We start from the raw sequence: 25,728 nt of genomic DNA on the forward strand, positions 1-25,728 counted from the left end.
TAAATTTTGTCAAAGTGTCAATACTAAATGACTTTTGGTTTTTAATCTATAATCAATCATTGAAATTCATAAAATTGCGCGTAAGTCACGTTGCGCAACTATGACGTCATTCAAAAATAGGAGGTGCACAACTTCACGTAAATGCCCATATGTTGTCAAAGTTATGAAATGTTATGTTTACACATTTTAGAGAAACGTGACTCACAAAAAGGAAGGAAGGATCCAAGAATAATACAGAAAAAAACTATTGATCCCATACAATAACAAGGAGTTATCCGCTTGGTATACCAAGCGGATAACTAATAATCAGAGCCGCTTTCGTGTGAGAACGTCTCTACAATGCTTTACAATTCAATTTAATGTTAAACCTATTATGGCCCTCCAGTATTACTAAAATCAACTAAATAATAATATATACTATATGCAAATGTTCTGAAATACGATATATACCGTATAGTCCCTCCTTTTGTGACACCTCTATTAAGGGACACTTTCTCCTAAAAAAAAACAAGGAGAAACATAATTATGTTGTAACACTCTATTCAGACGACACCCCTTTTATAAGGACGTATAGTCGGGTCATGATGGTTCCCCTTAAATAGGGGTTATAAACACTATAGTATCTTCATCTATTGTTACATTATTGTTCATTCTTTATTATATTGTAATTATTTTGCCAGTCATGTGTGTAAATATGTATTAAAAATAGATTATTCAAATGATTATGCCCAATGTAACTATGCCCAATTTTATACATTCCACATCTGCCATTGTAACTTCACACTTGAAAACCAGACATTTTTGGAAGGTCATGAATTTGAAAAATAAATTGGTTTTTTTAAAAATGTTTATAAAATAATTGTTTCTTTTATCTTATCACCTATTATCTCCTCTATTATATGGCGAGATCTATTGAGTCTCAACATTACCCCTGAAATCGAGTTTATTCGAGGAATCCTGGTACAAAATCGCACTCTCCTACTTTTACTATGTACGCTAATATTACAATAATTACTGTATAAAAATATGGATTCTTTTTTATCATTAAGTAAGTTTGAATAATAAACAAGTATGTACAACAATTGTATTTTGATTAATTTAATAACGAATTATACTGACGCTCTTTGAACAGCATTATATATCTATAATTCTCTATTATTATTATTATGTTATTGTGAATTAAAATACAATTTTGAAATTAAAATGTTCATGAGCATTATTACTACTACTAGTAGTAATAATTAACGGTAGATAATATAACATTATTAAATGTCTCTGTAAATATTGTGATTTTAAAATAGTGAATATTCTAAATAATTAGTTTTTAAAATTAATTATGGTGGACTTTAACTATCATAAACAAAGACCAATGTAGAAATTATATGTCATTCCTTAGTAAATTGCGCAAATGTGGTTATACAATGTGATATTAAAACTATGTCATTTGCTATAGGCACTGCTATTATCCTGCTGTCTTTGTAAATATTGTGATTTTAAATTAATAATGAATATTCTAAATAATTAGTTTTCAAAACTAAATTATGGTGGACTTTAACAATCTTAACCAAAGACCAGTGTAGAAATTATGTATTGTTCTTTAGTAAATTGCGCAAGATTTTACAATGTGATATTGAAACTATTTAATGTGCTATAGGCACTTATGATATTATCTTCTTGCTTTCGCATCCAATAGCTAGAAACTCGCAAATTAACGAAAACTATAATGTGCCATGCTTATCAACTTAAACTCTGTCTACACTAAACTAGTGTGATGTGCCCAAATATGGTAGTGATATGCCCAAATATGAAATATCATGTCCATAAATGGTCACATCACATTTGTTGTCCGTAAAGTTTGATAGTGTAGACACAGCTTTAGTCTCATTTCAAGATTCAGAGTCGTGTTTTCAACCCTGACATTACATCATGATTGAATCATGGACATTAGGATTGCGAGGCAAGCACGTTAACCACCAAGCTAGGCCCATAGCTCCACTTGTCAATGATAATATTCGAATTCTAATCGTCCTGATTATTCAAAATAACAGCAGCGATGACCATTAAGAGTACTATCACCATAGAACCTGTTGAGAGAAACATTCGAAAAAGCATTCCCATTTTAAAAGTTTTCTGCCTGCTTATTATGGGTGCCGGAAATCTCTAAATATTATTGATTTATTAATAATGTTTTGTCTGCAAAAAATGCTGTAATTCATAAACTGTGATCACTTTTTATTTCAATGAGTCTCAAGTAACATTTTACCAGTGGAGATTTCTCGTCGTTGTTATTTTAAAGCAAAAACCTTTTTTTTAAACAATAAAAGAACTTACTGCGTGTAACAGCTGATGAGTCATTGTGTTGTTCGACTTTTCCTTTAATTCCATTGCCAACTGAAGTTGCTAGAAATTAAAATAAATTGATTTAAAATTGTAAAATTGCGCTCTGTATGCCTACTTGTTGCAAAAGTGGACAAACTGGGGACAGGCCTGCTTCAATTAGTACATTAAAAATGCATAACTTTGAAAAATAAAATAGAATTTGATATAGGGGAGGAGAGGGAGAAAGAAATAGTTTAAGTTTCTAACTGAAGTTTGAAATTCAAAAACACAATTAGTAATATCGTTCATATCACTTTAAGTGCGTTATACTTACATTTTGGTGCAAATTTGGTAGTTGTTGGAGGAGCTAATCTAGTAGGCCTAGTCGTTGGAGGAGCTAAACTTAAACAAATATAATACATGAAAAATGATACATGTTGCTAAAATTAATAAAATAAAAAATAAAAAAATGCAATGAACATAATCATTATAACATATAATTATAGATCTTTTTGATATGCTTTGTTAACATTAACTGATTTTAACCCAAAAAAGTTGTATTATTAATTGATAGTTGAATTTCTATCATCTAATATTAACAGTTTTGGTATAGATTTTAATAGACTCCAATTTTAATAGACTTGGCTCATACTTTTATTAAACCCATTATAAAGTAGGTCTACTGTTTGTGTATAAAGTTATAATATTTTAAGACTTTTGTATTATAAATCTGGATTTTATTTTACGATAAGAATTATTTGTAGATTGTTATTTGACATTTTATTCTTTGTACTTTAAATCAATGTACACGCATGATTCTCCTTCTAAGAGTAATAATGATAATAATCAATGTTATTGTATAATTTATTTTTAAGATTTAAATGTTATTTTTGATACTTTTCTTTTTGTTTTTATGGCCTTGTAAATGTGTGTCGCTGAAACAAAAGCGTTTGTTAAATAAAGTCTTTAAAGATTATACTAATGCTGAAGAATGGCATTTGTACATACCTGTATTCGAGCAAGTAAGTTGAACACTCTTACAAATGAAACCTGGGTCCTGGGTAGTATTAACGAACTCTACTTGCATGCACTCAATCAGTTTAACGTTATCTTCTGTACAGGTAAAGTTTTGTACTACAGCAACTCGATGAGTTGGTTTAGTATTGAAACTTTCCACGTGATTGATGGCATATTGGAAATCTACAATATTTGGTGGACAACAAATGTTCGACAAACATATTCACAAAGTATTGAGTAGAAAGTATTACTAAATTACTCGCAACTAAGTACTTTTGAACTAACGCGTTTTACTGATAACGTTAACAATGTAATATAAACCTTTAACAATATTTGTGTCATTACCCAATTGGCGACACGCAATCAGGGCTTCTGTGTCGCTAAATATATTGTCTCCAAAGCAAGCACTTCCAAACGCATCAGTTTCAGCAATTTGTATGATTCCATGATTTTCACTTCCACTAGTTAAACGGAGATCACCTCGTTCACCTATTTAAAGAATGTATAGTATTGTTTTAAAAATCTTACCTTTGAATAACAGTTTTATCTATCTTAGGAAGAAATAAAATTCAAATGATTTAGAAAGTTGATAAAAAAAAACCAACCGAGGAGAATATTTCTATGACAGTAGTGGACTTGTTACAAAAGTATAAACATCTTACCATATGCAGTAGCAAGAATAACAAGAAGGAATAAGGCATTCATAATGAATCGTAGAAGCTAATTCCAACGCTAAAAATCCAAGTTGTACAGTATAAGAAACACCAAAAACTAACTTTGTTTCCTTATCATTACCGTATATGTTGAGATCATTATTTCGATTAATTCATCAATTATGGACATTTTCGGTTTCTATCACGCTATCATGTACGGTATAATTTGTTTTTACCGTACAATGACATTAGTGATAGTTACTTAAAGTAGAATTGCTAGTATTTTAATTGGCTAGTATACGAATAATACAAGAAATAAATTCTAAAGACGGTAGCATAAACATTTCAGACGAATCTTATTTTTCTTCTTTTTTTATGTTGAAACTATTTAGTTGCCGCATTGCATCATTATTTGTTTTTTGTAACCCGTATAAGTTGTTTGTATAAATTATGCAGAATATTAAATAGAAAATGAAAAAAAAAGTCGTCATAACACATTTTATGGTCGATACTTTCAGTGATTGACACTTCCCACATGTCACGTATAAATCAGCAGATTTTGATCTAAAGTAGGTTATAGTGAAATTATCTCTATTTCGCAATCATACAGTTTCGGGAAACTTTATTTCAATTTAATGTGAATTCTGAATGGGCTGATGAATAAAACTCTGTGACTCTCAGCCAAAATACGTGCTTTTTCAATTCAATCATTATGTTCTGTATTTTTACTTCTTTTTCTGATCCCTGAAACAGTTCTTATTTATTTTTACCATTTAAGTTATTGAAAATGTATGCTTCTTTTATTTCTTGAACTGTTTCTAAATAAATGTTGAATGAAACTAAATGTATTTGCTTAAAATAGTCGAGGATATTTTTTTTAAACACCCAAACAAAGACGTTTCAAAATTTTCCGATTAAAGGATGACAAATGTTCACACTTTTGAAGAAAACAGGAAAATCACTACTATGTAAACCAACTGTTTTAAACCGTCATTAAATAGTTTTATTATTATTTATTTATAATTATACTTTTTTTGTTTTAAGAGTAAATAAAGCAAAACACTTGATTAAAAAAAATTATATACACAAATGAATTAAATATATATGTGTGTGTATGGCTACCAATCATTGTGATTTTATTTCAAATTCTGTATGCTGCCTGGAAAAAAACAACTTCACAAATAAATTGACGATGTTAGAACGAGTGTGGACTCTTGTTTATGAACGTATTTGCTAATACCAACAAACATAAAAAAAAAGATTACGATAACGTAATTGAAAGAAATATCTAAAAGCAAACTCAGACAGCGTCGTACATGTTTAATGTTCTCCCAACGACCTAAAAACTACGCCCGACGCTATCTCAAGACGACTCGTCTCGTCGGGATTCAACTCAGACAGCACCGGCGAGTCAAGAGTCAATACGTTTCGTCGGGCCTCGTCGTACGACGCTGTCGGAATTGGCCTTAATGCAACCGTTTTTATACATTCATAAAACCAACAATAACAAGCTCACACTCCTATCAAATACACATGTATATAATATTTACATACAATTTCCTCATAAAATGTACGTTAGTTTATAGTATATATATTATTTGATCATAAACAATACATGCATAATACAAACATATCATTTTCTATTTCTCTTTTAATCTTAGTTTCCATTTGAATGCAAAGCAACGTAGGCGCAACGTACGTGAATTGACCAATCACAAGGAACAGTTCGGATGTTCCATCGCGTCTTGATTGGTCAAATTACTTGCAGTTCAAGCAGGCAACAAGATTCGCGGCACATTTGAGCTGAAAGTAACAACTTGTCGACGACAGAATAGCTCCAAGCAAATGAATGCAACATGTTGACAAAATGTTTGAGATATCTTCAGTTGCAAGTCGACATAGCCTACACTTATATATCTTAACTCTTTCATATAATAATCAATACAATCGGACATGAATGTATATATAATATTTATAAAATAATTCTTATTCATAACACAATCGCTACACTACCTTTGGAATAAAATAATTGTTTTACAGTTATTAACCATTCAATATAAACAAGAAACTTTTAATCTTTAAAAAATGGTTCAAATTATATACTTATTGTAACCTTGTTGAAGAATCACTTATCTGGCAATAAGAGAGAAATGGGTAAGTATATGGTGCTGGAGCACATACTCAAAATGTTACATTGTTTTATGCAAATGATCCATTTATCGACCAATACGATTTGTTTATCCCTCAAAATTGAATCAACGTTTTAACTGACTTGCACCAGAGTATGCAAGGTGTTTGTTATCAAATGCAAAGTCACTAATATCACCCAAAATAGTATCAAGTACAATACAGCAGTACAAAACAATACATGACAATAGATAATTGGTTTGAAGCAGTATACAATATACAGAAGAACCTCTATCAAGGGGACACCTTTGGGACCCAACAAATTGTCCCCTTAATAGGGGTGTCTCCTGAACAGGGGTTGCTGCAATGATAAAACATACATTTCCTCTCATTCATTTTGAATCAAGTATGGTGTCCCAAAGGAGGGATTCTACTGTATTTGTATTTAAATAAATCAATAAATAGTAAAACATTCCCAGTTTAAGGTTCACGTTGTTTTTATAAAGGCAAGATGTAACAAATTGCAAAAGTAATGTACCACTTTCTTTCTGCTTTTACAGGAATGATATCAAACGTTTGGCCATTTCAAAGTTCATGACAAGAAGATGTACAGTATGGGTCCTTCAAGATGATGATAAAGGTCCCTAGCAAGATGCAAGTTATTTTGTCTATTATCCAAAGAAGAAGAATGGCCTACGATTTTATACATGTTAAACATGAAGAACAACGGTGTTTACTGATCTTTACAGCTAGACCTTTTTTGATTGTTCCATTTACATCAACGCATTCTCTTCTGTTTTTATCATTCACGTCATAGTCTCCTCCGACTCTTCAATAGCATTTACAATCTGTACAGCTGATTTTAACAACATCATAGGTCCTCCTGGCTTTTTAAGATGAGAATAGCATTAAAGATCTTCACTGCTGGGCCTAGTTTTATATTCATAATCTTTACCAGATCTGCCTGAGTTAAAAGCAGGAAAGCCTCACCATCTATTTGCTTAAAAAAAACAATGTGAAAACAACTGTTTATTAACTTGTATTTGGTTTGTATGAAAAACTAACTTGGGAATATCGAGATATTTATTAAAGAAAAAAAGAAAGGGCGATATAAATATCAACAAAAAGTATACGTCAATCTTTAGAGGGTGCATCGGCATCTGAAAATAGGCGTGGCAAAGGTGGAAATGCGCTGGAGAACTCATTTTCAAGTTTAGTTAACAAGTCTTGTAGTAGAGACCAAGTAAAAAAATTGTACATTACGGCCAGGTTGGGTGTTAGTTTCCATAAACTAACAAATCGGGAGAAACTGTACCTTAACAGGAAGAATCAAAATATTGGGAAACGCCAAAGATTATCAGGGAAACTTGGGAGATCTGAGATGGCAGGTATCAAACAACATACACATTTGATTCGTATATGACAATACTGACAATAACTACTTACTTCTTCTGAAAACTTCTTAGCATGTTCATTGCAGCCAGGCAGCCTGCTAACAAATTCAGAAACATCAGACTGGTTCCACTTGGTTACAATGCTCGTTGGGATTTCTGACACGCCCGGTAACAGTTTGGTATGTTGTTGCCAACAGAGTGGTAAATCTTTGACTGGGTGGGGCGACATTGCAGACATGAACACCGACTGGTGAAGTTGATTGTGTAGATTGCTACCATCTGAAAAACATCAAAAAGAGCTTTTATACTCCATTATATATGGAAAAGTATCGTTCAATTTAAAATATAAAGAGAAGTCTTTTCCTGAAGATTCTTGATACAAATTTCAAACACAAGCTATTTTATTTATTTCATATGCATTCAATAGTAAGAAACTTGTCAATTACAGGATGGATAATCTATAAATGAGGATAAGGATATAAGGATTGAATCCTGGACCTTAGCATTGGAAGTTAGGCACGTCAACCACTAACAGCGCCACTACAGAAAAAAATTTAAGAATCCTAACCCTATACCAGCAACAATGAAAAACAAATTTATTTCTAGTATGAACATTTTTTGAAATTGAAATACATTGTTACCTTGCTCAGCCCTTTCTCCTAACTTGCCTTCCAAAGACTTTTTAACTCTGAAATAAAACAATATACATTTAATAATAATGTGTAAAACGCCTCAGTGGTCTAATGGTAGGGCACCCACATAGTCATATGAGAGACCTGGTTTGTATCATTGTTTGGAGACTCCCTTCACTCTCGCATATTTTCGTATCTTTGCACATTTGGTATCTCAACCTCAGATTTACTCTGACAGTTTGACAATTAAAACGGTTGAATTAAAGACATTAATTAATGAGTTATTAGTTAATTATCTTTCATCCCATTTGGACATTCAGTAGGGTTGTGAGCCTTGACAGGGTCATTAACAAGAGCATATATGGACGAGAACACGAAATACCACCTACTTTTTTTTAAATCAGATATGTGCACTGGACCTCCATTTTATAAGTCCTTAAACATGAAGACTTTTTCTACCACCAGAATGTGGTGTGTGGTTGTGTGGTTTGTAGTGGCCCTGTCTTTACCGCTTAGCCACTCATCTCAAGTTATTACTATACATAACTAATTTGTTAATCAGAAAAAAAAACTTACTTTTTTCTACCACGTGCTATGTTCTTTGCTAGGGGAGGACGCCCTCTCTGCGGTGGACTTGGGCTTTTAACCTTGGTAACGTTGTTTAGAGATAGAGGGCAGCCTGATAGCTTGTGATGGTAGGAATACTTGCCAGTCACATGTCCATACCCTTCACAGCCAGATGTTGGACACCTAACAAAAATAAAAAGATTTAATATAATTACAAACAAAAGTTTTTACTGCTTGAAAAATTCACATTAAATAGCTATGGATTTGAAAAATACTATATGATTTAACTTACAGACAAAACCAATTATAATTCTACACAATTTATCTACACAAAAAGTGATACAAATGTATGCAGAAGTATGGGATAAAAAAAGCTTATACTAACTTAAATTCAGGTGAGCCCAGTATGGCTTTCTTGGTTAATTCTACTGGTATCACCTTTGTTCCAGAAAGTGCAATACGGTCTTGAATAATGCCCTCTTTGTTCATATTTAATGTTGAATATGGGCACCCAAACGCACTAGAAATATAAATACGTATTTATTAAATATTGAAAACTTCCTGAATTGGAACCATGGGCCCAATACAGATAAAAGAATATTTCATGACATAAAACATATCTAACATTTAACTGCACAATAAAACAATACATGGCACAACAATAAATAATGATTTTAAATCACCAGACATTAAAAAGTATGGTGACAAATATTGTAAACACTTTTTTATACTCAAATAAGCTACAAATATTCTACAGAAAAAAAAAAACATATTTTCTATAACAACACACACTGGTATAATTCAAATTTGTTAAAAAAGTCCAAACCAGCATTAAAGCAACACATTTATAATGATATTAATTAAACAAGGGTATTTGTCATAGCTTATTGCATCATACAGCAATGTTTGTTGTGACTTCATCTACATAGTGGATATATGAACTCAGATACCTACCTGTGGTGACCTGTATATTTAGCACCTTTGATATGACCTATACCATTGCAGCCAGGAGTAGGGCAGCCAATTCTATAAATGACAAATAATGAAATTATATATATATATATATATATATATATTATAAAATATATTAATAAATAGCTTCTGCAAATCATGAATTTGAAAGTATTACTGGTCAAGAACAACACCCTAGAGGTCTGGGTTTATTTTTATTAGAGAGTAGAAAGAACACATCTTTAACTATAAAAACTGGTCACTTACTCTTTATCCATGAGGTCAACTGGACATATCGGAGGCTGAAGTGGATGACCAGTCTTTGTACACCAACCAGCAGGATGGATGTCAGGACTATCATCGTCAACCCAGTAGTCATAGATTTCAGACCAACCATCAAAGTGAACTTTGACACGGTGGTTTTCGGTCTCTTCAATGGTTGCTGCTCGAATCAGACTGGGATTGCGTTTGTCAACAACTTCTAACTTCATTCCAATTTGAAAGCCAAGTGGTGATCTCTATAAAAAAAAAATCAACAAATTTGAACAGAAGCAAAGAAATATCTATTATGTAAAAATGTTCTAATGCTAAAGAACTATATGAAAGAGATTAGAAGTTTTTTATAAGCTTTGTTGATAACAAGGCCATATACATGGCTGCAGTCACATGCGCAAATTTGAGTCAGTGTTTACCGACCGCCATAGTGAGCTATAGAGTCACGTTGCATGCGACTAAAAACAAAACAAAAAAGTCCATAATACGTACAGGTTTAAAGGCTCTTGCAGGTACAGCAAGGGCCTTCTTTCTCTGCAGATAATCTGCCCATGTGAAGTTAGCAACATCTGGGTAATCTATAAATATAAGAACATGAAGTATTACTCCTAGCCCCAGTATCACTTTTTAATAAAAAAGCGAAGTAGGGGATTGTCTCCCTGTGTGCTGGACTGGTCCATCTGGTAGAACCGTCCTGAGGATGAGGTATAATTCTCAGACGGACCGTTACAAGTACTCGTCCTAGCCAGCTGGGATACGACATTATAACAAAAGATTTTTTAGAAAGTTCTTTTTTTCCTTTATATTTTTTTAAGGCAAGTCAAGATATGAGCACTGTAATTTCCATTATATTGGATAATAAAAGGAATCTGTATCTAAAGAGGCACCTATTATAAAGAAGAAATAAACATACCGTTTGGAGGGGATAAAATCTTGCTGTTTTCCTGACACCAGCCAACCGGATGAATGTACGGAGATGTGGCGTCACACCAGTAGTCGTAAGAATCTTCCCACGCATCAAAATGAATTAGGAAACGATTGTTCATGACATCGGTGACACTCGCAACGCATATTAATGACGGATTTTTTCTATCCACCGCTTCTAATTTCATTCCTTTTTTAAATCCATTACTATGCAATGGGTTTTCCTGCAGCAATGAAAATAATAAATAAAAATATCTACACCTTTGGTAATCGCAAATCGCTAGCTCTCATTATGATTACAAATGTTTATCTGGTTTTGAATTAGTAATTCTTTTTTTGAAAAAAACAAAACAAAAATCATCAAAACTCTTCAGAAGAAATGACAGATATTTCATTAAAAGGATTGACCTCTAGAAGGGCCAATTCTGTCTAATGAAAGCTCCCTATTAATGATGTCATCATGAATATGAAGACATGCTCCTTCTCCAATTGCATATTTGTGATTTGGACACTATTAAGGCCACAAACAACCTCGTAATTCTACTAAAATCACTATAGTATAGAACTCACCGATTCACATGTCTTAAAATAAGTTTTTGGTGGAGCTGTAGCCTTACTCATTCTTAGGTACTGGTTCCACACAAAACTGTCTTGAGAAAATCCTAGAAATAAAACATGAGATGAGCTGGAGAGTGTTCCAGGAAGGGTCCAGAATTATCCTTGCATTTCAATACAGCTGTATCATGTCCTGTACTTAAAGCAGTGTTCTCAGCTAAGTTCTTAAACCATGTTAACCGTCAGTGGCGTAATGTAGAGGCCTGATGCCCCTAGTTTAGGAACCCCAAGTGACCCTCCAACGCTGGAGGTCTCAGGCGATTTTAGCTTTTTTCGACATATTTTAATGGGCACTGGGCACTGCTTAGGGGCCCCTATACACTCCGGGGCCCCTGGGTTTAGCCAGTGAGCACTCATAGCTGTTACGCCACTGTTAACCATGCCATTCCTACTAAGAAACTACAGAGAACACTCACACTACCCAATGCTGTGTATGTAATACTTTAATGATAGGAAATTCATAAGAAATAAGTTCAATTCAATAGCCAAGTCGGTACAGTATTCTGAAACCATTCATTATCTTAAGAATAGCCTGGTATTATTTTATTGTTGATAGTTTTCCTAGTTGATTTTGACTGTATAAAAATAACAACATACCTTTTGGTGGGTGTAATTTATGGCCTGAATTCTCACATGTTCCAGCTGATTGTATGTCTGGTGAATCTGCATTCACCCAAAAATCATAACATTCAGAATAGCCATCAAAATGAAGCCTTAACCTATAACCTCTGACCTCACTGATGGACAGAACACAGAACATGGATGGATGCTTAGGATCAATTCCTTCTAATTTCATTCCAACACGGAAATTATTCTTTACCGTGGGAAATGGCTGTTGGAAAGAAAATCATCTATGGTCAATTTCTATCAATTTTCAATTCAGTATGAACGCATATGTTATTTAATAATGTCAATATTAAAATAGTGAAAAGCGGCCTTACATCTTTGAACAACCTAGCTGGAGCTGCTCTTGATTTCTCCTGCTCTAAATAATGTGACCAGATAAACCCTTTCTTTTTTCCTACAAAGTAAATAACATAGATTTAATGATGACAATCATTGACACATCATCTTCATGAATCAAAGAAAAACAACAAATAACATACAATATACATTAGTACACAATCAAAATCATGGTTAAGCCTTGTCTACACTATCAAACTTTATGTGACAAAAATATGTGGACATGATGATATCATATCACTACCATATTTGGGTATATCACCACCATATTTGGGCACATAACTCCTTTTTGTTAAACTAATTTGATAGTGCAGAGTTTTAAGATGACACACTGAACAAGGCAACTGGAAATGGCACTTTCAACTCTATGGTAACAAATCTGAGTCCACCAAACAAAATATCAGACATAAAACAGGTTTTTTCATGAAATGAAGAAATGTAAAAAAAACAGAGCATATTCTCTATGAACAAAGCAGGCAGTGAGGTGGGTAATTGCATGTGAGAACAGGGAAGGCTAAGGTGAACAAAGCTGGTAGGTGAGAGATGGTTAGTTGCATGCGAGAACACTCGGAAAAATGGTTAATTGCATGTAAAATGTATATTAATGAAAAAGTTTGTATGAACAGAAAGCATGCTCTTTGACAGCTATAGTAGGTATTTTGACCTGCAATGACCTAGGACTTAATTACAATGTGTTTCTTATTAATTCATTGTGCACATTCAGGACAATTGGAGGTGCTTTCTCGACACCAGCTCAAATGGTATTCACCATTGACACGCTAACCCTTTAAAAAATTACCCTTAAAACAAATTCTTCTCTCTTCTATGTGAATAGAATGTGAATACAACTTAAGGGAAATATTTAGTATTTAGGGGAAATATCTCATATCAATATACCAAAACAATTAGGTCATAGGTCATTGCAAAATGGAAAGTTCACCATAAATCTGCAACAGCAACAAACTAATATAACGACAAACAAAAAGCGCAGTAGATAACAATTTTTGGTAGTAACCTGCTTTTGGTTTCTCCGCTGCTTTTACCCAATCTGTACCTTTCATTTGTAATTTCATCTTTAAATCACCGTGAACTTTGGATTTATCATTCGCATTCAACTTTAGCTTCTTTTTGCGGCCATCTTTTTTCTTTGCTTCCAAGAATATTGGTTTCTTTTCAGTTCCTTTACGCATTGTACCTTGTCTGCAATTAAATCAAAAACATTTAGAGACTAACTGTATATTATACATATTATACTAAGCATTATCTTATTGACAATTACCAATTATAGAACAGGGCTTGGTTAGAAATTTGACGAAAGCTGGTTGATAGGATTATACTTCAAAGTGTCCGAATCAATTTAGCCTTAATTAGGGGTGGGATTATACTCGAGCATGGGGCTATACTCGGTCTACGGTAATAGTTTTACATGTTCTACCAAGTCTGTATAATAATGAACAATATCTTTTTATTGAAATGTTTTTAGTGTTTTCTACACTATGAAACTAGTTTGACAAAAAAAGTGTGATGTGCCCAAATATGGCAGTGATATGCTTAAATATGGTAGTGATATGACATCATCATGTCCATATATGGGCACATCATATTTTTTTGTCGCATAAAATTTGATAGTGTAGACAGAGCTTCAAAATGCCAACATTCACATATCCATGATGCTAAGTTTTAACACAAATAGTTGTGTTCAAAATTGTCTTATAACCAACTTACTTGCTAGCATAAGTTCCAACGCATGACTGACTGCAAAAACGACCTGAGCGGCAGAATTCATGTAACTTTCCTGTTTTTCCACATTGTTCACACACTAATACGTCCGACATAATATTGTCTAATTTTTCAACTTTTACTACAAAAATAAATATTAATCAAATTAAATGATGGTACGTACAGTTATATGGTTCCTAACTACACTTAAGTTAGTAAAAAGAATAGCAAACAATAATCAATCAAATTGTTTATGGTCTAGCATTTAAAATCTCTATTATTATCAGTACCTACAGTAACTACTTACTTGGTCAGACTACCAACTTACATCCCCTCTACTGTAGACCTATTCTATTATGGTTGCAATGCAACCAATACAGACAGACTACCTAACTACCCAGACAGACTACTAAATAATATCCTCTCTACTGTATAGTATCTATTTAGTTGCAAAGCAAGGGATAAAGACAGGCTACCAAATTACGTCCCCTTTACTGTTACATATCTATTTAGTTGCAAAGCAAGGGATGAAGACAGGCTACCTAACCACCCAGACAAGCTACTGAATAAAATCCTCTCTACTGTTACATATCTATTTAGTTGCATAAGCAAAGGATGCAGGCTACCCAACTACCCAGACAGGCTACCAAACCCTTTCTATTTATTTGGTTGTAAAGCTACCATTACCTTTAGGTTTACTTGTTTGGCTTGTACCTGGTAGACTAGAGTTGAACTGATTACTGGTATCTACTGATTCATCATCATCATTTATTAATTCTATCATTCCAAACTCATTCATCTTAAACTGCAAAATACAAAGTTATCATTGTGTATAGCATTCCTTAAACATTATTTAATATGTACCTTATGCCTTAATTTGCAATCAACTAATATTCAAATCAAATAGTTGTATCTACTATACAGTATTATATGTGATCAATACATGTCTTCTCTCTGTACTTTTATTGGTAACCAGATAGAATGAAGAAATAAAAGAGTTTGAAACCAAATTTTCATGGATGAGAAATTAAATAAAACATCTAATATTACTTCATTAATTACATGAAGCTCTTCGAATACTGCAAAACCTTAAGTGCAGACATTAATAAAGATAGAATTATACTGTTCATTATGAATCTGTAGTGATTTTTATATTGGTTTCAACTTTATTATTTGAAGCGCTTTTAACATGTGTATTGATCTGAAAAGGGCGCTATATAAATGAAGTATTTCTATTTAGGACCCCAATAGAAACTAATTCTTATGTGTTAAGGATTACATTGGGCTTGGTGTTTATTGTGAATGTTTATAGAATGAAAATAAATAAAAACAGTATATTCTCATTATAATTATCATCATTATCTGAAAATGATTACATTGATTCACCGTGATACGGCGCACACATCACAACATTGGACTCGCAATGTACTTTCATCCCTTGAAGTTATAATATAATATGTTGAAATGTTTTATTATTTAACCATCTGCCATAGAATCTTCTGGTAATCGTTATTGTTTTAATTTAACCATTACAACTTACAATATTTCCTCAAATAAATATTAAGTAAATGTTTACTTGGTAATTTAATTCTAACAAACTTATATTGCATACAATTTTTAAATATGTTTAAGTAGGCCTAAGCCAAGGTTTGTTTTCTAAAGTTAAAAGAAATTACTGAATCACACAAAAAATACAGTGACAGCAACCATTGTTTTAATCTCAAAGATTACACTAATAAAATGTTGTTTTAAATCTAAAACTTTATATTATTATAACAGTGGGCATTATTATAATATTGTAAATGAATACACACATGTAAAAAAAACAATGTTTGTAAACATATCCCTCATGCAATAAAAGATTAGTAATATTTATTATAAATTAATAATGCAGTTTGGATTAGTACAATTATATTCCATACCTGAAAAGAGGGAAAGTTTGAAATATTAGAAACTCCATTCTTTGTTGTTTTGTACACATCCTGCGAGGTAGGCCCAACGCCAGGAAATGAGTACAGCTACAGACACTGACTTAATAACCATACAAAGATTATGAAATAAAAACTTCCCTTTTAACGTATAAAATCAATTTAAACAAAATTATAATAATTATTTTTTAACATTTATTTATTAACCTAAATTAATTAATAAAATAAATAAGATTTTAACCAACTATTGGAATACAGTAGTTAAAATTTGTCAAGTGTATGTTAATAAGACATAAAAACAACCCATATCTAAACAATGGAATAGTCTATAATGAGTGATTTGATATGAAAAATTATGTTAATTGAGTGATTCCATTTACCTTTAGGGAACTTCCTTCCAAAGAGGCAACTCCATCCTTCCAGTCCATTTCTGGTACATCGCCGCCATCAACCTTTTGGTCTTCAGTTTCTACAGGGGTAGAAGAGGGTCCTTCAGCAGCTTCTTTATAGGTGCTTGGTTGTTCAAATGGCAAAGCTATGACGTGTAAACAATACTTTAACAGTACATAATTTATCAACCTATATTTTTTTCTATATTATAATACAAAATGTTCAATGTCATGCAGACATGAATATAAAGGATTGGCATTATTTATTATTTTGCTGAAGAAAAAAATGATGCTATGTTTTCAAAACTAATTATTTCTATCTTATGGAAAAAGACTTCTTAATCTTTAGAAGTAAAAATATTTGTTTATGTTTATTTTTATATTTTGACTTGACAAAGTTAAGTTATTTTTTATTATGGTATTTAAAATATAAACATTTATATCTATTTGTCTTTGTATACTGCTCTTTGGTCTTTTTTTTTAAAAAGCGCTTTATAAATCTATAATATCAGTATAGTATAAACATATGATCAGAAAATAAAAATAATACAATTTTCCTGGTTTACTGTAAATATCCTCATATTTTAACAATTTGTTTGTATTTTTTTAAATAAATGTGTAGGTACCGTTACATTGATAATTAATACCAGCAAATACTATACAGTAATTACTGCAGTAATCAAAGTCCATAATACTAGCACGCTCAAGTCTGTAGCTAGGATCGGTCTGTTTTGTTTAACCTACAAAAGGGAATTTAGCCACCCTAAAAAACATATTAATGAACCACGAAAGTAGGCCAAACCAATTTATACCATCACTTCCACTGTTGGTGACAGGGGTGCTTCTGCAGGCTTAAATCAAAAATAAAATTGAAGATGGGAAGGGGGATTTATTATTTCGAACTATTTATTTTGCATATCCATGAGGATGTATGAATTAGATAGAATTCTAAATCTATTATACCTTCAACAAGTGGTTCACTACTCTGTTCTGTAGTCCTACTCTGTTCTGTAATCTGTTCTGTAGGCCTACTCTGTTCTGTAATCTGTTCTGTAGGCCTACTCTGTTCTGTAATCTGTTCTGTAGGCCTACTCTGTTCTGTAATCTGTTCTGTAGGCCTACTCTGTTCTGTACTCTGTTCTGTAGGCCTACTCTGTTCTGTAATCTGTTCTGTAGGCCTACTCTGTTCTGTAATCTGTTCTGTAGGCCTACTCTGTTCTGTAATCTGTTCTGTAGGCCTACTCTGTTCTCTACTCTGTTTTGTAAGCTGTTCTGTTCTCTGTTCTGTTGGGGATGAATCTAGATCTTCATCACTAGCACGTAGAATTTCATTTCCTTGTTCGTCGCCTACGTCTTCTGCTTCCTTGGAGGCTTCAGCGATAATACTCTGTTTCTCTTCATTTTGCACTGTTTTAATTTCATCATTTGTTGGTGTGTCCAGTTCCATTGATGGTTTGGTTTCTGTTGTCTCTTTGTCTTCATTCGATCTCTCTTCTTTTGGTGTAGCTTTTTCAGTCTTCTCTTTGTCATCAGTAACCATATCGTCATCTTTCACCAACTTCATTTTCTCCTCACTACTTCCATTACAATTGGTTCCATTCAGCACTTCTTTGGGCTTGTTTTCCAACTTTCCGTTGCCAATTTCGTCATTGTTGTTCCCAATTTCTCCATTGATAGTTTTTAATTTTTTCAAAGGAGGTTCATCTTGTGAAATTACTACCCGTTCAGTGTTTGTCTCAGCCATGTTTACAATCTACAGTACAGGACGCATGTTTTAAAAAAATATAAGAAAAAAACATGCATTATTTAGAATGATACTCAATTAATCAGTACTAATTCTTTTCACATGAGCATAATTTGGAAATTAATCACTTATTATGTAATGCACCAAATTGTAACCAGGCATGAGTAGACTACAAGTTATATGGAAATTAAAAAATAAAAGACAAACTGAGAGATGCAAATATGTTTAAACATCTGTACCGGTACCTTTAAAATGTGCTAAAAACATGCAGGTAAAATGCTAGAACAATTAAAATTTAAATCCAATTTTATGATTTGTTTTTTTATGCTGTTAATGTTATTTATAAGTTGAATAATAAATTGAAATTAGTATCTTTCTTATATTGGCAGAAATGATTGAAGAACGAACCATATGGACAAGACAACACACATTGAAGCAAAGTACTTAAAGTGTGTTCTACCGTCTAACTGAACTTAAGCTCACTTAATGGACACAGTACTTTTTTCAGCAATTTTGTCTGATCAAAGTGAAGCTATTATACATAATAAAAAATTGGTTTTAATTTTTAACATTCATTTTTTGTTGCAACCCAATGAGTAAATTGCTGTATGCACTTTAGTCATAAATGCATTATGTTTGCACTGTGTTTTGTGAAAACAAGTTAAACCAACGTCATTTCCCAGAATATAACTTTACTGATTTTGGTGTTTGAATCATGTAAATAATTTTGGACTGTATCAATAGAATATGTAATAATTCAATACACTAATATTCTATTTACTACTATCTAACAAATAATAAGAATTTTTTTTGTGACTAAAAACCACCACCATGACACAGAGATACACGTAATAGTACATGAAGCCCAGTTGATTTAGTACTCAACCCATCGCAGGACTATCTAAATTAACTGAACGCTAAATATTCCCCTCTAGCATACTAGAGTAAAGTGCATTCAGCGCCCTAGCAAGAGTAGTGTGGTACTATAGTTATGTGTATAGTGTACGTTGTATGGTGTTTACTGGGACCACTTTTTTAGGGTTTTTTAGATTAGATTTTTAAATTAATATTCATAAGCATAGTAGGCATGTCTAGGCCCATAACTTATCATAAGTCTGTCTATACTTTATTGCAGGAAAAAAAATAAAGCTCTTGATAATGATCTACTGTAGGGCAATTAAACACATGCACTTACAGTACAACTAATGGTATTTTAATAATCTTATTAATATGCTTCTTTGATTTTCATTAATTTATAATAAACTGTTAAATTAAACAGAATTGCATCTTCATTTTATTAAAGACCTGAATTTACTTTGGTTGATGTGCATAGAATATTATAAAACACTTGGTTTATTTATAATTATAGACTTTCCCATTTTGTGATGTTCGATTTGCTTCAGTGAGCTTTCCCATAAGCCAATCTGATATGCAAATTAGCCACACGTTTGCAAACATTTGAAGGGATCATCTTTTTTCTTCTGTTCAATGAGTTTTGACATTGATGATGAATTCATGAGAAAACAAAATTTAACAAATAAACCAACTATGTACTTGAATTGCATTTATCAAACAATTATTATAATACTGTTACATAAATATCAAAAAATACTAAACTTATTTAAATCATCAAATTGAAAAAATGAAACCAACACGAAAAATAAAACCGCTGAACTTGTTTTTCTGAAATTGGAAAGCCAATTTTGTATGTGCGTTCGGACACTTGGGTCACTTGATCATCACGAGTTTTTTACTTACTATATAAAACAAGCGAGTCAAATCCTTGAACTTTACTTTAATATTCTCCAAAATTTCTACAAACTAAAATTAAAATCATTGATGAACAATATCATATAACATTTAAATCGATATTAGTTATTTTTAAATACTTTTTTACGTTTTAATACAACGGGGAAAAATGGTCACCAACCAAATTCGCTCGCACATAACGTAACAGTGACGAGCAAAGTAACATCGCTCACAATGTTTGTGCATGGAGAGGCACTAGAAAGTATTATTTTCAGGCAATAAAACTCAAAAGTAAACAAATAAAATAAGCCTAATACACGAACTGTTATTTAAGAATGTAACAGGCAAATTCATTATTATAAAATTTTAAATTTTAAGAGTTTTCCAAGCGATTTTTAACTAACACCATTCTGAACTTCCGCTTGCAGCATTGGTTCGCGTGGGAAAACGATATGGCGATACTCGAGCGTAAATACTCGCACAAGTACGAGATATCGATTTAGCCTAGGCTTTTTTCCGATTGTAAAATCCAAATTAATTATAAAAAAAGTTGTCCAGACAGGTCCTAAAACTACACTTAAAACAACCTAACTCTTACATGTAGTATATTGAGTTATGAAAATTAGTTTTAAATGGCCCAATTCAAAAGTTAGTAATTTACTCCACTGCAATGATGGCGAGTCAATGGGATATTTATGAGCATACGATTCGCATCGCAGACCATATAAAACGTGTTTCGAAAGAAGGTAGCAAAAATATTTCACAAAAATAATCGATTAAAATCGAATTCACAGTAAAATCTAAACATATAAAAGTGAAGAACAAATTATTTCCTACCGACTGCCTATAAGTTCGTTCCCTAAAAATGTTTTTTTTCTCCAGAAAATCGCGATAATGTTCAACTTTTCTACCTACACAAATCGTAGGCCTGCGCCATGAACAGTTACCAGTATGGAGCACGCCATCACTAGTATTTGCATAACAAATCAACCAAAAACGCACCCTAGTAGCTATTCTATCATTTGTCGGTAACCCCTGATCATGTTTAGTTTATATGGTATTTACTTATTTAAAACAATAACAGAAGTTCCATTATTTAAATCTAATTGCATTGTAATATTTTCTATACCAAAGATCCTATTTGTGTAATATTTATCTTTTAGCAAAACCGAGATATTGTGCATAATTACTGATCTATCTGACCGATACAGTCCATGCATAATTCATACAACACCCAATGAGTTGAACACGATAAGGACATAGGGAAGTTAAAAATCATGGCGATTTCTTTTATTTTTTCAAATCTAAGGAACGCTAAGGGGTTTTCTTTATACAATTTTATAAAAACATATAAAACAATAGTGACTTTCATATATTAATATCCTTATATACATTTTGTCTTGATCACATTTTTTGCAATTTAATTTTACAATTTCGGAACTATTAAAATGCAAAAATTGAAAATAGGGGCCCTTATAAAATTCTTAATAATGATGTATTTACCATACGACCGCCGGACGTTTTAACCCTACTTATCTTTCGGAGTTGTTATGCAAATATATGAAAATTATTTTACACATTAAAACAATCGTGCCAAATTAATCTATTATACAAAAATATGTACATACGCTTGGAGAGATGGCTTAATGCAAAAAAAAAACATAGCACATCATCAAGCTCAGAACCACGTCTATTATGAAAACATCTTATTGTTCACACAATTTTATTTTACGAAAGCCAATTCGTAAAACAACAGTAGTTTATATGTAAAATGATATTTTAAGTATATATGTTTTAGTAATATTAGGCCTAAAGATTCAGAAATAACTTCCGGGGCGATGTGGTTGAATCCATAAATTTAACGTCAAATTTGACCTGGTCTAGAATTTAGGTCATATTATTTGTTCTCCCTAACCCCATGCATACTTTAGTGACCCAATATAGTTGTTGATATATGTATATTATATTTTTAAGTGTGACTTATATACTGTTACTTTTTATATAGATCTATATAATAAAACATGCTTGTGTGTTGTCGAATGATGCTTAATTATGATGAATAAGAATGCATCATGATCAGACTAACAAAATGAGTGTAGGCACTTGTTGTTATATACAAATATATCAGTATCAATATCAGATTATACTCTATAAAATTTGATAAAAATTAATTAAATGATTTTGAGAGTGTTCGGTCATAGGCCATAAATGAATTAAACATTTATAAATATAATCGAAAGCATGTTGTTGCCATGTTATATGACGGATCACCAGAATTGTTGGGGCATTACGGACCAATACAATTTCTTGAATCTTTTCTTTTTCTTGAATGTATTGTCCCTCAAAAAGATGTAAAAATAAATTTTGAATAGACACTAATCAAGTTATTCATTTCCGCAAAAAAAAAATTGACAAAAATAATGATTTTAAACTAAATATGGGACAAAATAAATGGTTAAATTTAATCAAAAACCTATTGACAGACAGATGTGCTTCTGGTTGACTTTATTTTCTTAAGATATTTAATGCCCTGAAAAAATAATTGAACACATTTTTTTTTAATGCCATTTTACAATTATTTATCTGAAAAAACTGTAATGTAAAGCAAAAAAATAGTTAAATTGATGGGTTTGGTTAAATTTTAGCAGTTTATTTTGTCCTTTTATTAGTGTGAAATAATTATTTTTGTTTGTATTTGCATAAATAACTGTAGTAAAACTACCAAATGGCCTATTTATTCAATAGTCTGATTTTATTCATCTTCAATTTCATGTTTTTGGGAGGACAATAGGCATACACCTTTAATTGATTTATTTTTGATTCAGTATTGTGACATTAAAGTGACTTATTCAACAAAATATTATGTATCATTTTTTTTCTTGACAAATCATTTAATTTTAATGTATTGATTACCTACAGTAGGTCTACAATAATAGAGATACGAGGAGGGTAAGCTATCATCAGCATACAGTGAAGTAAATTCCCTTATTCTTTAATTGGTATTCATAAATCATTTTTGAGATGGAAACGTCACAATTAAAGATGACGTATTTTCCCCCAAAAACATGAAAATTAAGATTAATTAAATCAGACTTTGAATAGTATGTTATTGTGTAGTTTTGATAAAGTTAATCACTTCCGTAAAAAAACAAAACTAAAAAATAATGTTTTCACTTATAAAATGACAAAATAAATGGTTAAATTCAACCAACACATCGGGCTGGCAGCCAATTTGACCATTTTTTGCTTTAAATTACAGTTTTTTCAGGTAAATACATTTTTTTCCATCCAATTTTTGGTCAAAGTGGATAACTATTATGTTACATTAAAATGGCATACAACAAACATCTTTAAGTAATTTCATTATTTTTTATCAGTATTAATACAATTTATTGTATATTTTTCTACTAATTGTAAAACATTTCTTTATTAATCTGTATTATTTGTTGTATTCGATTGAGACTTTTACAGTTGAGTACAGTTTTTCCGTTAAGTACTTATTTAACGGAGTATTTTGAGCGTTGAGATTGTTCTTAACGAAAAAGCTTTCGTTGTCAATGTTTTCTATTCGAATGAATTTCTGTTGAGCACAAATTTACAATTTGAATACAAAAAGTACTCAACGAATCTTTATGTTAACAACGAAAGTTCCCATTCGAATACGACAATTGTGTTGTATTATTAATATTAAACAATGAATCTTGAATACAGCTCTTCTGTCTGCATAAAACTTAATCACAACACTAAAGATGGTGGATGTAATTTGACCAAATTAAGATTTGTCCAGATTGTTATTACAGTATGAGCTAGTTGTGTTACAGCAATCATGAGTTTGATCAAACCTTCGCAAGATATAAAAACATTTATTGTTAAAAGCAAAAATACAATACAAACAACGATGCTTCAAACTTATAAAAAGTGTTCTTAACGTTGAATCAAAATATCTTGAAAATGAGAGTCGAAGGCTGATATTGACACACCATAATTAATTATTTTTACACAATTAAAGTTGAAATTGAAGCGTTTCTCTACGTTTGCAATGCCGTAGCAGACAGTAGGTATATCCATCCAATTATCATTCAATTTCATCAAATTAATAATTGCTGTACATAATCTTGATCATTTTCAGTATCATAATCTGCTATTGTGTTAAAGATGTATTGTCCCCTTAAAAAATAATTCTTCAAACATTTTTGATTAAATATGCCATTTTGATGCCACATAATAGTTATCGACTTTGAAGAAAAATTGAACCAAAAAAATTATTATTTACCCGAAAAAACTGTAATTTAAAGTAAAAAATAGTCAAATGGCTACCAGCCAATGGGTTTTTGGTTGAATTTGACCATTTATTTTGTCATTTTAAATGAGAAAATTATTATCATTATTATTTTGTCCGGGTTTTTTTTTCGGAAGGGATTAACTTTATTAATACTACAAAATAACCAATTCAAAACCTGATTTAATTAATCTTCATTTTTTATGTTTTTTGGGAAAAATACATCCTTAACACGTTATTTTGAAAACAAAATAAACTAAAGTGTCCACCACATATATGGTATTGTCTGCATACAAACAAAACAACTGTATTGTAAAGGCATCATTTAAGACTGACAATCCTGTTTAATGACTAGGCTAAAGATACATCATGTATTTTGTTTTGTTTATGCAATGTGAATAAAAAGAAATCATAAAATACTGTATGTCTTTAAAGATGTATTGTCCCCCAAAAACATGAAAAATGAAGATTAATTAAATCAGACTTTGAATATGTTATTTTGTAGTTTTAATAAAGTTAATCACTTCCATAGAAAAAAAAATGAAAAAAAATAATGTTTTCACCTATAAATTGACTAAATAAATGGTTAAATTCAACCAAAAACCCACTGGCTGGCAGCCAATTTGGCCATTTTTTGCTTTAAATTACATTTTTTTCAGGTAAATACATTTTTTTTCGATCCAATTTTTGGTCAAAGTGGATAACTATTATGTTACATTAATATGGCATATTTAAAAAAAATGTCGTTAAAAATTACATTTTCAGGGGGACAATACATCTTTAAGTATCTTCAAACAAAAATAAATTAAACAGGCATAACAGTTGATATTATACTGAACACATTGAGTGTTGTACTATTAAACTTAATGATGATAAATATCATTGATATGAAGGAAACAAAAGGTGATTATTGATATGTAAATAAATATTAAATGATGGGGTTTTTATAATTAATAAAATGGGGGAAGGGGAGTGTTAAATGAGTGTACTGTAGGCATAAATTTTATTGAGTTATTGTGTTTTATTGTAAAAGCTCACAGTAAAATCATCTTTGGTAGGTCTACAGTAATTTGACAAGTTCATTAGTGGTAATAAACTGGTCTTCATTTCTGAGTTTCACAAAACCTTAACATATCAATTTTCTCCTCATCTTCATTTCGCCTCTAATTATTCAATGTGGATAGATGCAAATTATATCATAATCAATTATTACACTATCAAACTTTATGTGACCATATATGGAGGTAATATGCACTAATATGGTAGTGATATGACATCATTATGTCCATATATGGGCACATTGCACTTTTTTGTCACATAAAGTTTGATAGTGTAGACAGACCTAAGCTTCTTGATAAATTTCATTTATATGTCGACATCTCTCGGAGTATGAGATTCATAATTCAGAAAGATAGAGTATCCTTAAAAATTAGAAAAGTATCTTAACAATAGAGCACATTAATCAACAATTTCTTAATTACTAAA

General features: G+C 31.4%; 2 protein-coding genes and 1 long non-coding RNA gene across 3 annotated transcripts in view; 1 reads left to right on the plus strand and 2 right to left on the minus strand.

The window, feature by feature from the left end:
* LOC144854837 (uncharacterized) overlaps positions 1 to 25,728 on the plus strand; it is a 145,668-nt gene that overhangs the window by 106,571 nt on the left and 13,369 nt on the right. The window lies entirely within an intron of this gene.
* On the minus strand, positions 1,184 to 4,079 carry LOC144854397 (uncharacterized). Its single transcript, XM_078712344.1, has 6 exons — positions 3,999 to 4,079; positions 3,682 to 3,825; positions 3,328 to 3,519; positions 2,654 to 2,716; positions 2,332 to 2,400; positions 1,184 to 2,084 (listed from the first exon to the last, which is right to left on the minus strand). Exons 1-6 carry the CDS (start codon positions 4,039 to 4,041, stop codon positions 2,020 to 2,022), a joined length of 576 nt encoding a protein of 191 aa, XP_078568470.1. The 5' UTR covers positions 4,042 to 4,079; the 3' UTR covers positions 1,184 to 2,019.
* Positions 5,101 to 20,908, minus strand: LOC144853659 (lethal(3)malignant brain tumor-like protein 4). Its single transcript, XM_078711411.1, has 18 exons — positions 20,802 to 20,908; positions 17,435 to 18,224; positions 16,463 to 16,617; positions 14,842 to 14,959; positions 14,161 to 14,296; positions 13,451 to 13,635; positions 12,414 to 12,493; positions 12,070 to 12,304; positions 11,428 to 11,519; positions 10,847 to 11,081; positions 10,426 to 10,511; positions 9,928 to 10,178; positions 9,664 to 9,735; positions 9,095 to 9,229; positions 8,719 to 8,892; positions 8,152 to 8,198; positions 7,563 to 7,789; positions 5,101 to 7,116 (listed from the first exon to the last, which is right to left on the minus strand). The coding sequence occupies exons 2-18, from the start codon at positions 18,213 to 18,215 to the stop codon at positions 6,988 to 6,990; spliced, it is 3,138 nt and encodes a 1,045-aa protein (XP_078567537.1). The 5' UTR covers positions 18,216 to 18,224; positions 20,802 to 20,908; the 3' UTR covers positions 5,101 to 6,987.

This window comes from Antedon bifida, chromosome 10 (genome assembly GCF_963402885.1).
Source record: "Antedon bifida chromosome 10, ecAntBifi1.1, whole genome shotgun sequence".
Taxonomy (NCBI): domain Eukaryota; kingdom Metazoa; phylum Echinodermata; class Crinoidea; order Comatulida; family Antedonidae; genus Antedon; species Antedon bifida.

Bases quoted from the DNA above. Each gene is read 5' to 3' on its own strand.
- LOC144854397 (XM_078712344.1), bottom strand. From the start codon at position 4,041: ATGAATGCCTTATTCCTTCTTGTTATTCTTGCTACTGCATATG. The intron at 3,520-3,681 runs GTAATGACACAA...CAAATATTGTAG, and splicing joins GATTGCGTGTCGCCAATTGG to ATTTCCAATATGCCATCAAT. The intron at 2,401-2,653 runs GTAAGTATAACG...TTTAATTTCTAG, and splicing joins TACCAAATTTGCACCAAAAT to CAACTTCAGTTGGCAATGGA.
- LOC144853659 (XM_078711411.1), bottom strand. From the start codon at position 18,215: ATGGCTGAGACAAACACTGAACGGGTAGTAATTTCACAAGATGAACCT. The intron at 11,082-11,427 runs GTGAGTTCTATA...TCATTGCTGCAG, and splicing joins ATTTTAAGACATGTGAATCG to GAAAACCCATTGCATAGTAA. The intron at 8,199-8,718 runs GTAAGTTTTTTT...GTTTTATTTCAG, and splicing joins ATAGCACGTGGTAGAAAAAA to AGTTAAAAAGTCTTTGGAAG.